Consider the following 13,701-nt stretch of genomic DNA (forward strand, 5'->3'; position numbering starts at 1 on the left):
GCTGCTTGGAGTTGAGGAAGGAACACAATGGGTGCCCATTGTGGTGGCGGTCATCCTGGCCCCATCTCTGGAATAAAGTTGGGTTGCTTTAATTTATGCTGGCTGCCTATGGCCCAAGTAGCCGGGGATTGGCAACTCTATGCAGCAGTAATCCTCAAGGAGTTGCTTAAACTGGTTTTAGGGCTGTTTTTTTCCATTGGAGCCAAAAGCTACCAGTGGGTTAATCCCACCTCCCTCCTTTTCAGGGTGTACCCTAACTAGCCACATTCACCCTCAGAGGTCAGTTAAGACGCACACTCCCTGCAGAGTTCCAACCCTTGCTAATGTGAGAGTAAGACAAACAGGAGAACATGCCAACAGTGATACTTGGAGCTGTACAGGAAGACCGTGTTTCTGACCCAAGCAGCTTAGATACAAGGAAGGGACCCAGAACAAAGTGACACAGATGTGTTTGGAGACGGCTCATGGGAGAAGTATGTTTTGAGAAAGTATTTGAATGAAGAGGGAGAGAATATTTGGTGCCTGAGAACAGAGTTCCAAATATAAGGAGTGGCCTGGATGAAGGCACGTAGGCCTGCATGGAGATGGGGTAATTAGAAAGAAGGCTTGGGAGGAAGGATGGGCAGCCAGAAGGAGAACAGGAGAAATAAGAGGAGCAAAGTTGGGTGTGGGGGGAGTTTGCACAGGGCCTTGGTGGGGAGAGAAAGATGTGTGAGCTTTCTGTGGAAGAGGTGTCCAGGGAAAGGCATTCAAAGCAGTTATGACATGAGCCGAGTAGAGGTTTGTGAAAATTTAGCTAACAGAGCACTAGCTCATTTCGGTGTGGGCTCTCTGTCTCGTCTGCTGTCGCTTGGGGCCCCACCCACAAGGGCTCAGGTGCTTCACCCACATAACCATGAGCTCACAGGGTTTTTTATTTCCTTCTCAGCTGAATTTGTTTTCCATCCTTATTGGAGAAAAAAGTCCCCAGAGAGTTGATGCCTGTGATGTCATGAAGCAGGTTAACCAGCCTAAAGGAACGGTTGAAGGAAATACCCTCCGAAAGGAGAATGGAACACACCCTTGTAGGAATTTCCTGAGGTCACGAGCAGACATTATAAGCAGGTTGTCCATGGCCAAAGTAATCAGTTCAGAGCAGCTGATTTTCTGATATACCTTAAGTGAAGCTTTAAGTAAACTCAACTATTGAGCTGAAAATGACAGGCTTTAGCAGCATGACCTTTATCCTGGCTTCTTTGGTGGGGCTGCTGTGCCTCTTCTGCACTTCTGAGGGTGAGTAATGTTTGCTTTTGGGGCCACATGTCTAGAGGTAGAAATATCGGTAGGGAGTATGATAATTACGTTGAGTAATTTAAGCTGTGAGGGTAGCAGCAAGTCTCCTAGGGCATTACACTGTTGTGCAGGGCTCTCCCCTCCCTGCTTCTTTCTTTAATTTTATTTTGTAATGAAAATTGCCAGAGAACTGATATAGTATGAAAGGTAGCTGTGCAAGCTTTCCAGCCAAACTCAACCGATTCTGGGCATCACTTCTTAGGTACTGTAGCTGTCTCTGTGCATAATTAATCTTAGTCACCACTGCTGACAATGCCAGCTGAGGTGTCAGCACTGAACACTTGGGGTTTATTTGCTGCTATTTTTACTTTTAAATCTTTGGGTTTTTTTTATGATGAGCTTTCCTATCGCTACAGAGCTGTCTTAGCCCCACTAAAGGGATTATCAAACAGCCTTAATTTGAGGTATTTGTCCCACCAACGGGATGAAAATTAATTCTATTTCACTTATTTGTAACACATTTTTCCCCATTTCAGCCCAAAGCAATCAAGACTGCTGCCTCTCCTACATGAAAACTGAGCTACCTCGTCGGACCATCAATGGCTACACAGAGCAGTTATCAAATGAAGTCTGTGACATCGGTGCTATCATGTAAGTTACCAGCTGAAAGAGATTTAGTTGCAATGGACCACTATCTGTACTTACGCCACAAGACTTGGTCTTTTAACCTAGACTAAAGGGGAAATGGCTTTAATCATAAATAAACGTTATTTCCTTATTTGGATCTATGAAATCTAATCCTATAAAATTCATTTAAAGTAGAAATAACTTTTATACCTATAGGACATAAATATTAGGGAAGTGCTTGACTCACATTCTCACACAGTATCTGTATGCTGCACATTTAAGTCCCCCGTGTTTTGAAATGCTAAGCAAAGATACGGACAATGGCAAAGGTGCTCCATGTTGGCACTATAAGACATACTTCATATTACTAGAAAATGAATTTCTGTGAAATAGTGATCATTATTCTAAATTGTCCTTTCACAGTTAAACTGAACTCTTCTGCCTCTACTTTTGAGTCGAGTACCCATATCATGCATTTTGTTCTATTGAATTAGTGTTCTGTTGAATGCAGCTCTTTATGGCTCAATAGCAGAACCTTATTGTCATTATTCCCTCTACCTTTCCTTCCAGTTTCCACACAAAGGGTGGGTTGAAAGCATGTGCAAATCCAGAAGACAACTGGGTTAAGAAGCGTCTTCTTTGGCTGAGGTAGGAATACCTTCAAATCTATTAGCCTGGCCAAAACTGAGTGTGACTAAGTATCCACTGACAGTGGCATATCTAAGCTCTTACAGGGGACTGGGTGTACAAGCATGGCTGGGTACATTTTGAAACGTGTCTTTCTCTTCTTGCTTTTCTTGTGCAGAGGAGAAGGGGGTGTTGGGAGCACATTTGTTTTAGGACTGATAGGGTCAGGATGGAGACAGGTATTCCATTTGCCCCTAACCCCAGATAGGATAATGCCATAGATTGCAAATACTATAATGGAGAAGAGAAACGCAAATTTCAAATCTTTAGCTAAATTAGTTGCTGATGTAAATTCATGCAACACAACTGAGTGCTGTGGAGCTGCACCTGTTTACACCAGCAATGCATTTGACCCTCTGACTAAAGTAGTACCAGAAGCTTATCCATGCTTTTTCTCTATATTTTTACAGCAAAAAGCTCAAGAAGATGTCAATGTAAGACAGTTTCTGAACTGGAAGTAGACAGAGAGGTGGGCTGCAGAACCTAACCTAGGTTAGAATCGTCTCATTGTACACTGTTGTGTGCTTGCTATCTACTTATTGCTGGCTTCTTTGGAACCACTGAACTACTGAAGTTGATTCATATTGCATCACTTGTTTGCTTGACTTAAGCACTGTGTAAAAGTTTCTTTTTCTTTGCAACCATATATATTACATGTTTGATTACTGTGTAAAATAGAATATGATACATGTGTATTGGGTACTGTGTGCCCTACTGGGTTTAATGTACAGTGTATTCGTGCACATTAGCATAAATAAAACAAGGTATTCTGTTCACTTCATTTTTTTGTCTAAAAGAGTTTCCCTTAATTTCTAGTGTTGTTGAAAAATAACATAGGCTAAAGTGAATATTTAATATAAAGACAATGGATGAAACGTAAGTATTTACTCCTGGGGGAATTCTGCGCCACTGCGCATGCACAGAATTTGTGTCCCCCACAGATTTCTTTGCTTCCCCACAGAAAAATGACTTTCTGACTGGGAAGCAAAGGAAAGCCACAGAAGCAGTCATGCAGCCCTCCCAACCAGTATGTTTTGGGTGCACAGGGCAGCCGGCAGAGAGGTAAATCACTGTGGGGCAGGACTGGGGAAGACCCGGCTGGTGACTCCTACCCTGCACCGGGCTCAGCTGCTAGATCCAGGTGGGCTGGGGGGAGGACAGGACTTCCTCTTCCTCTGCATGGCATCCGGGGCTGGGTCAGACCCACCCCCCACCCAGTTTCTCCCCAGGCTGCAGGAAGCTTTGAAAACTCTCCCCCACCTGCTTCCTGCACCCATCGCTCCTCAGCTGCAGTGGGAGGGATCACTGTATGTGGAGCTGCTCCCCCATCTGCCCAACCCCTGTGCATCCAGACCCCCTCATACCCAGACCCTCTCACCGAGCCTCACCCCCAGCACTCAGAACCCCCCACGATGAGCCCCACTCCTCCTGCACCTGGATCACTGTGATGAGTACCCAGATCCCCACCCCACTAAGCCCCAACCAGCTGCACTTGGTTCCCCCCCCCAGCATCTGGACCTGCAACTGAGCCCCCCACATCCAGATCCACCTGCCGAGCTCTATATCCTCCATACCCAGATCCCCACCCCCTGCTGAGCCTCAACCACCTTCACCTGGACCCCCCTGCAGAGTCCCATTGCTCCTGCACCCAGAACCCCCCAGTAAGCTCCTGTGCATCCAGATCCCCCACTGAGCCGCCCGCCCCCAGATTGCCACACACACAACCCTCTCGACCCACAGCTGGATCCCCCCTACTAAGCCCCTCTATACTTGGATCCTGCCTTGCTGAGCCTGCCTACCCACACCTGGTGCACTTGGCATGGAGAGGCAGGGCACTGGGGTGTTTCTGGGGCAGGCCTGGTCCTTGTGCTGTGTCAGGATTGGGTGCAGCCTCACTGTTGAGTCTGTCTCTCCAGGGGGGAGCTGCACAGTGATCTCCCACCTCTGTGCAGCCAGTGGCCTGTGCTCTCCACTGCCACACTGGAGCCTCCACATTTATTTGACAAATAAAATTTGTAGAATTTTAAAATATTGTGTGCAGAATTTTTAATTTTTTGACACAGAATGCCCTCAGGAGTAGATATTGTATGTTTAAAATGCAAAGGTTTGAGAGGGAAAACATGGTGATCGTAAATGTGATGATAAAACATTGCATTAGCTACCTCCTCCCCAAAAGCTGCTGATATGAATACATACTCCTGAAATAAAACATTTTTTGTTCATGAATATCCAGATCACTGTTCCTATGCTCCCGGAATTATACTTCTCATTGCCGTGCATCCATAAATGTAAATTAAAAACAATGGCTCCCCCTCCCCTTACCCACTCTTTGCCTCATGAAGGCAGTGGACATGGGGGGGGGGGGGAAATCTTACAGAAGAACTGATGTCTACTGTGTATTTGTTCCACATAACAAATTGTTCTGAGCACAATTGTGCCTCAGTCAAACAGAGGGAGTTTATCTGTTACCATATTTGGTTTGTATCACAAAAGTTCAGGAATGGGAAGCACAGAAGACCTTTACATGCACTATCAGCTGAGAGGCTATGGTGTGACTAGCCATGGAAGTAGTTACCTGAGGTGGTCCCTGAAGGTGGGTGTTGAAGTACAGCTTGTGCTGTACCTGTTCTGTGGATAGAAGACTTCTATTCCTGGGCCTGTTAATCGGGCTAAATGCTAACCGTCATATGGAGAAGTGCAAGAGGACTTCCTGTGGTGCTGCCACTAGTTCCCCACTAAGCATGTTCATGCTATCTATATAATCTAAGTTAGTAGTACTGTAAGGAGCCCAATCTTTCTTTTCCTACATGGAAGAACAATACAAAATGTTATTGCCCTGTGGACTGCGCAGGTCACCTCAGAGCCCCCAGTGGGCTGTTCATATGGCTTCTCTGGCTGATCAGTCAGTGTTGCCAATTCTTATGTTTGTACTGAGTCTCTCAATATTTGGTTTGTTTCTTAAAGCCCCAGCTCCTGGAATCCTTTGATTACATGAGACTCTCAACTTTCATTTTCTTTAAAAAGTGATTTTTTTCTAGCCCTCATGGTTGCAGAGAAAAGCCTGAAAACATGACTTGAAATCAAAAGGCAAATAAAAAGAACCCAAAATGTATTATTTTAAGCCAATCTCATGTTTTTTTTTGGGGGGGGGGGAGCCTGACTCATGATTTTTGAACACTTGAGATTGGCAATACTGCAGTTCCATGGTAATGTCCCTAAAATGGAGCAATTTGCAACGGACACCACTTGCAGTCATAGGGTATGATGACTTGAGCTATCAGATACGGTAGAACAGTATTAGAGTTACGAATGCAGAGTTACGAACTGATCGGTCAACCACACAGCTCATTTGGAACTGGAAGTACAATCAGCTAAAAGCAGAGACAGAAAAAAAAAAAAAGAAGGTAATACAGTACAATTCTGTTAAATGTATACTACTAAAAAAAAAAAAAAAAAAAGGAAAGCAGAATTTTTCTTCTGCATAGTAAAGTTTCAAAGCTGTATTAAGTCAATGTTCAGTTGTAAACTTTTGAAAGAACAGCCATAACATTTTGTTCAGTTACATACATTTCAGAGTTACGAACAACCTTCATTCCTGAGGTGTTCATACCTCTGAAGTTCTACTGTAGTCAAAACATTGCAGTCATAGTTCATAAGTAGCTTTGCCTATTCTTTCCTTCTCTATGCCTAGTGGAGATGGACCCAATTGCCAACAAGTATTAGTGAAGAGTTTGCCTCTTGATGTTGTCATAGCCTGTTCAGATGTCACAGTAACGGAGACTGATAGATACATAGATATCCTTAATTACAGAACGCTGACCCCTGTCCCTTGTAAGAAGGAAGAGATTAGTTAATACAGCATGAACACCACTAGAGACTGGTTAGTTGAAGGATGCACTGACCCAAGTGTAACAAACATAACACATGTGCCCTCAATACTGTCCGGGGCCTTTAGGCATTAGTGTAATACAAATAATAATCTCTTCCATAGTGGAGTAATACCTGCCCTAAAGCCATGGGACAAGAAAGTCCTTGGGTGTTGTGCACAATATGACCTTATTTCAAAGTCTATCTTCTCATTCCCTTTTGGATGGTAGAGATAAGTAAAAATGTGGCTAATTCCTATGGTTACCAGAACAACAAGGAGTCTGGTGGCACCTTAAAGACTAACAGATTTATTTGGGCATAAGCTTTCGTGGGTAAAAACCTCACTTCTTCGGATACCAGGTTTCTTCTAAAATGAGTAGCTGTGAACTGTGCTCAAGTCTGCTGATGGAAACAGTAGATAAATCGTTCATCAAGTATACATACAATAACCTTTCAAGTGAAAGTAGATGTATGTGTCAATGTCTAGCCAGAAATGATATCTTTGCAACACAGTAGGCTTGGTACAAGTCTAATGAAATCACCTATAAAGTGGGGAAATGGGAGCCTGAAAGATATAGAAAGAGACAGCCCTCCATCAGGAGAGCAGAAGACATTAGCTTGGTAAACTTCACTTAGGGTGACCAGATGCCCCGATTTTATAGGGACAGTCCTGATTTTTGTATCTTTTTCTTATATAGGCTCCTATTACCCCTCACCCCGTCCCGATTTTTCACACTTGCTGTCTGGTCACCCTAACTTCACTACTCACTCAAACATGGCAATTCCTGGTTGCAGAAGGCATCTTTTTGATAGACCAGGATGTCAGAAATAGAAATCAAAATGGTTATGCATAGCTCCAAAAATGCCTGCTTTGGCACGCTACTCTATGGCTGTAACAGATTTAGCCAAAGTATATATACACTAGAGCTGGTCAGAAAACAATTTCTGTTCTATGGGAAATTCTGACATTTGATTTAATTCCCAAACAGAACAAAAAGTCAAAGTTTCATAATTTCTCACAGGACAGAAATTCTGAATAATTTTGATTGAGACATTAAAATATTTTGTTTTTAATATTTGAATCATTTTGCTTTGATAAGGTCAAAATGTAAAAACACTATAAAATTATACAAAAATAGATGAGTATAATCTATTACAATTGAGACTTTTATAGTATATTAAAATATTAATTAAATTTATCAAAATGATAGGAAAAAGTAAAAACAAATCGTTTTGACTATTGAAAATTTAATCGCAATTGACACATTTCCATTTTGATTTCAACGAAACTGCATTTTCTGACAGAAAACTATTTTGTTGAAAGTTTTTTGTCCTTTCATGAATCAGTTAGCTGTGGTGCCTCCCACAAGGGGTCTGCGGTTCTCATACTGCCAATGCATATGTAGGCAAAATACCCAGTATGCATAACAAGCATCTCTTTTCCTTATTTAGAAAGTGCATCAGGATTGCTTATTGACCATCATCTTCCCTGTTGTGGGCCCGCACAGGCTTCAACCATGGAATGGCTGAGCAAACACTCTGCAGCCGGGCCTAGTGTGCCAGCCTTGCTATCCTGAGTGTGTAGCACAGAGCTCCCATTGAGCAGGAGCCTCCATTCCTTTCTGATTTGGACCATAGAAGGAACAAGGAAGGAAGCTATGAATTATCATAGGGGGAGGTAAGTTATGTGTTTTATTGATGGCCCAAAGCCTTCTCTGCTCCTTGCCCCTCTGCTTAGCAGCCACGTGGGATTAAGAAAGGGGAGAAGCTTCCCTATATAAAAGCATTTAGGAAGGGAAGCTGCCTGAGAAACCAGGCAAAGAGGGAGGGAACTAGGAATTTGTTGAACTAGGCTGACTGGGTGGAGAAGGGTGAACAAGTGTCCAGGGCTGGAGGAAGTGGGAAGCGCAGAAGGGGAAAGCATGACGTTCTTTTGAGAGGACTAGCTCTAGCTCATGCTAATTGCACCACACATGCACACGTTTACATGCACAGAAGAAGTTGGTTATGTTTTTCGAACACAAAGAGCAAACATATTTTTAGACTTTTTTTAGATTAGAAGAAACAGCACATAAAAAACAGAAGTCGAGTGTCCAGAATGGAGCACAGTTTGTCTCCTGTGTAACATATCAATTCTGATGCACATAATGGCAACTACCTATGCAGACAGCAGATGCCTAGAAATTGTAAGGTGCATTATACAGAAATGCAACTGTTAATTATATAGCTACATTTATCACAGGTTATAGCCATGATTAACATAGCTGAAATGTGAACAGACTAAGAAAACTTCCTGAATCTCTGATGGGGCACAAGGGAAGTGTTTGTGTGTGTTTAGAGGGCACTGGAAGTGGGGAATTCCATTCCCAAACAAACAGCACTATAAATTTCCTTGGACAAAACTCCCTCTGGCCATTTTAGTTAACCAGGCAGAAATACGGAAGTGTCATTATGCAATCTTTCTGAATTCATATGGGAGGGGACAACATACAGATAAAGAAGGAAGGGGATGGCCCATCATGTTCTTCCAGTATGGCTACTAACACCCCCCTCACCCCTGGAAAAAGCTCATTACACCCATGACTAACACAGCAAAAATAGGAAGTGGCTTTTTAAAATCTTCCCCTTGCTTAATTTACCCTAGGGATTTCATGATTTAGTACAGAATACCACAGAGTGACCTACTTGAGAGCAAGTGGGTCATGATACAACTTTAAATCAGGAAGCCTAAAAACCACCCTTCTGTGCAAGCAAAGTTAGGTTTGAGTAAGAAACACTTTCTTCTTAGAGTGACACTTTGGCTTAAGTACAGAGAGATTTTTTGTAATGTGAACTGAACTGGTAGAGAGTTAAAGAGGTATGGGGCCTCAGGGGGATATTGCTCATTGTAGTTGCATTATTTCCCCCTCATACAGTCAAATTCAGTTGGGTCCAAGTGCTCTAGATGTGTTTATTAAGCCTTTCAAAGGTTTTTAAATACTGACAGGTGACAAGGCTTATCAAGCTTTTTGCCTTTCCTGAAGCACTGCTAACACAGGCTAAAATGCAAAAGCCGTGCACAAGAAGTTAATCTTGCATGCTGATAATGTCAATACTTTTGATCTCTCTGCATAACAGCTGATTACTTCATCCATAGATTAAAACTAGTTAAAGGTTGTATCAGCAGTGCAAACTTACTTCCAGTGTAGGTATTTTAAATTCCGAGCAATGTATGTGGGTCTTTTGAAACTGGCTTTATATACCAAGAGGCTCTCTGCCAGTGGTTCTCAAACTTTTGTACTGGTGACCCCTTTCACACAGCAAGCCTCTGAGTGTGACCCTCCCTTTATAAATTAATATATATATTTTTTAATATATTTAACACCATTATAAATGCTGGAGGCAAAGCGGGGTTTGGGGTGGAGGCTGACAGCTCGCGACCCCCCCCATGTAATAACCTTGTGACCCCCTGAGGGGTCCCAACCCCCAGTTTGAGAACCTCTGCTCTCTGCAGACACTAAAAACCCCATGGCACTGAGTTTGCCAAGTGTTTCTAGCTAATATTTCTCCTCATAATATTGTGCATTAGTTGGCTATTTCCCTCCACCCAGGGGTGAAAGTAAGGCGGTACGGGCTGGTACGGCGTATTGGTAAAAAGTGGTTGCCGCTCCCAGCCTGTACACAGCTGACACTGAAGGGCTGCCGTGGCAGTGCTTTAAGTAGGGTCCTTAAAGCGCTGCCATGGCAAAGGACCCTGCTTAAAGCGCTGCCGTGGCAGCGCTTTAACATTGTTGTCCCTTTTGCCCCCCGCCCCGGGGAAAGCAGTTACCCCGGGGCCAGCGATTTAAAAGGGCCTGGGGTTCCGGCTGCCGCTGCTGCAGTAGCGGTGGCCAGAGTCCCGGGCCCTTTAAATAGCCACTGAAGCCCTGGGTGGCGCGGGCCAGGCAACTCAGATGGGCTGCCTGAGGCCCCACCTCTTCTGGGGCCCCAGAGCCAGTCCCCGTACCAGTAAGCGTTGAATGTTACTTTCACCCCTGCCTCCACCCCACAGGTGGCTGCATTTTTGTAATGCTATATGCATACAGTACTGTCCCCAACACGAACTTCAGTTAGCTGAGCTGTGTGCTGGGAAGTTCCAGCCTGTGGAGTAGCAGTGAAGATGTTCCTGGTTAGTTAGGGTTCTTCTAGTTACTAATGTTTGTTTTGTTTTGTTTTTCTCAGGCCAATCTAGCCCCTGATGCGACAAATCAACTATTCCATCTAGCTAATCTCCCTCAATCCTAAAACTTTAGATTGTAATACCAATGGCACTGAATCCCCTGCTAACTTTTGCATAGACATATGACACACAGCATCTTGAAACAAGCATATTTCTCAAGAATAACACAGTAATGAGGTGACAACAGAATGAGAATGATTCAAAAAAGGTCCGAGATGTTTGTATTATGTGATTTCAATGGAGTTCCAAATACTCCTGACTTACACCATTGGAAGAGAAGAATCAGGCCCTCAGTGTTAACAAATATGGGAGGTATCAATAAGGATATATAAGTGGGTGTGTTGGGGAGAGCAGAATGGGAGGAGTTAATCTGGGAAACTGTTGTTTATACTTAATATTGAACCAACATTTCTATTGAAAGGATAGCAAAAATGTTTAAATGTAAAAATGCAAACTTGGATAGAATGCAACTGAAAGGGCTGTTGAGAACCGAGGGAACATAGAGGCTGTTCAAAGAAAGTTCACTCTATACAGTTATGTGGCAAGAGTTAATTGGAAGGAGACTCTGCTTCCGATAAATCTAAAATTATTGTTTTTATTGAAATTATCTTCTTATCCACCCCACAATAAATGACTTTCTAAATACAAATAAGACAATGGAAAAAATTAAAAACAAGCAAACAAATCCAAACAAAAAGTAAAGAAACCCCAGGCACTCAAGTAAATCTGGAATTTGCTATTGTACCATATTTCCTAACTTTCATACACCAAAGGACTGTCTTAAAAGGATAAACTGCAGGGAGCTGTAAGGATGTTTTGAAAAATTCATGGGTTATTGAACTCTGACCTATACTATACTTATGTTGACATATTAGATTGGCCTTTCATCTGCTATGAGATTTTTTTTAAAGCAAAACATGTCCACTGCTTCCCCCTGTTGATGCTCTGAGTTATTTCTGCATAACACTTTTACCATATTTACCATGAATCATCATCCTTTCATGACTCCTTGCTGATTACCTCTGTTCGTACTATATATTTTAAAGCCTTCCTCTTCTGTCTCTGACCAGGGTTTTGACTTTTGAGCTTTACTTAGTTTCTTAAATTACTGGCATTTTCTTTAGGCATTTAGTAGCTTCTTGGTTTCCAAGTAGCTTTTAAATATGTATTAGATTGATGCTCCTGCCTCTTTAGAACGCAGAGCAACTGAAAAGTGATAAAAGTATCTAATTCTTCATCATCAGGACCCAATCCAGCAGCCACTATCGGAACAGTCCAATTGTCTTTAATCAATGCTTGTGTGAGTGAATGAGCTGTGAGGACTGGGCCCCAGTTCTGGTGTGAGCCTAAGTTCCGATTTCTCTTTCTTTTAAATTCATTGTTGTCCCTTCAACCTGGTGATGAAGTAGCGTAAGTATCACTCACTCTGGACTCATCATGATTAGGGGTATGGAACAGCTGCTATATGAGGAGAGATTAATAAAACTGTGATTTTTCAGCTTGGAAAAGAGACGACTAAGGGGGGATATGATAGAGGTTTATAAAGTCATGAGTGGTGTGGAGAAAGTAATATGGCAATGTTATTTACTCCCTCTCATAACACAAGAACTAGGGGATACCAAATGAAATTAATAGGCAGCAGATTTAAAACAAACAAAGGGAAGTATTTTTTCACACAACACAGTGTCAACCTGTGGAACTCCTTGCCAGAGGATGCTGTGAAGGACAAGCCTATAACAGGGTTCAAAAAAAAAAACCTGGATAAGTTCATGGAGGATAGGTCCATCAGTGGCTATTAGCCAGGATGGACAGGGATGGTGTCCCTAGCCTCTGTTTGCCAGAAGCTGGGAATGGGCGACGGGATGGATCACTTGATGACTACCTGCTCTGTTCATTCCCTCTGGGGCACCTCACACTGGCCACTGTCGGAAGACAGGATACTGGGCTAGATGAACCTTTGGGGTGACCCAGTACAGAGCTGTTGTTATTTTATGTTCTTATCTAAAGTATCTGGTTTAAGCAACTGTAATTTTCTCTTTTTTGTGCAGGTTTACTTTGTTACATTGCCAACTACAAAATAAAACTGGGAAATTATTGAATACAATGTCCTGCATCCCTTTTAAATTATGACCAGTCCATCTATATTTTCTGCACTGTTATCCTCTTTTGTATTTAAATTAGTTTTACATATGTTTTCACCCTTGAAGAAATGGTATAAACATATAGGACCCAATCTTATCCTTGGTTACCCAGTGACATCACTGAAGTCAGTTAGGTGTGTGTGGGGGTGAAAGATGACAAAAACTGGCACACTAATTTCTATTATGCTCTTTTTTGTTTTTCTTACCCTTAATATGCTTTCCTATTTTTTTTTTTTTTTTGCATTAGGCACAAAGAAAGAGAGGGATCCTCTACAACCAGACTTCCCGGTAACTTTCGTACCTGGACAAGGCATCCTGTCTGAGCTTTTAATTTAGCAGGCCTTTATTGCCCTTACTATTTTCTGTGCCCAAATGTCTTGGTGCAGAAAGACAGAGACTAAAAGCTGAACAGAAAATGCCCTTAAAGGTCTAACTAACCCCCCGGTGTGTTAACACGACACTAGCCATAGCTTTGGGGGCTGCAGGGGGATGCTGGGGGCGGGGCTGCACTTTGGTACCGTCTGTGTCCTACAAGGAAAAGCTGCGGGGAGTCCGTGGATGTAGCGCTGGGGCTCACGGGCCAGGCTGGCGCACGCTGGGGCCCGTGTGCGCTCCCCGTGCTGCGCTGGGCGGCTCCGCCGGGGGGTGGCGCGGTGCGATGGGGCTCCTCTCGCTGCAGGACAACTCCGGGCTCGGCCTGGGAGCTGACGCGGTGCGATGGGGAGCAGGAAATTCCCCCCCGTGGAGGCCGGGGCCAGTGCCGCCCGAGGGCGTAAGCACCGTAAGGGCGGCTGGGGCTGGATCCCCGCCCCCGACATGCCTGTGGGGCAGAGGCGCGGCCCGCGGACCCCCAGCTCGTTGCTCCCCGGGCTCTGCCCCTCCCCTCCCGGATGTGTGCGTGCCCCGCGC

The 13,701-nt window shown here is 43.6% G+C and overlaps 2 protein-coding genes across 2 annotated transcripts in view; both read left to right on the plus strand.

Annotated features, from left to right (window-relative positions):
- The first annotated feature begins 1,196 nt into the window (after nt 1–1,196).
- On the plus strand, nt 1,197–3,024 carry LOC112103448 (C-C motif chemokine 20-like). Its single transcript, XM_024195214.1, has 4 exons — nt 1,197–1,272; nt 1,809–1,923; nt 2,470–2,547; nt 2,997–3,024. The coding sequence occupies exons 1-4, from the start codon at nt 1,197–1,199 to the stop codon at nt 3,022–3,024; spliced, it is 297 nt and encodes a 98-aa protein (XP_024050982.1).
- A 3,801-nt stretch (nt 3,025–6,825) lies between these two features.
- DAW1 (dynein assembly factor with WD repeats 1) overlaps nt 6,826–13,701 on the plus strand; it is a 37,950-nt gene continuing 31,074 nt past the window's right edge. Inside the window, exons 1-2 of the mRNA XM_029911112.1 lie at nt 6,826–6,922; nt 13,579–13,686. Coding sequence (XP_029766972.1) covers nt 6,826–6,922; nt 13,579–13,686 — 205 coding nt within the window. The remainder of the gene's footprint in view (nt 6,923–13,578; nt 13,687–13,701) is intronic.

This window comes from Terrapene carolina, unplaced genomic scaffold (genome assembly GCF_002925995.2).
Source record: "Terrapene carolina triunguis isolate 2854851 unplaced genomic scaffold, T_m_triunguis-2.0 Scaffold88, whole genome shotgun sequence".
NCBI classification, from domain to species: Eukaryota; Metazoa; Chordata; order Testudines; family Emydidae; genus Terrapene; species Terrapene triunguis.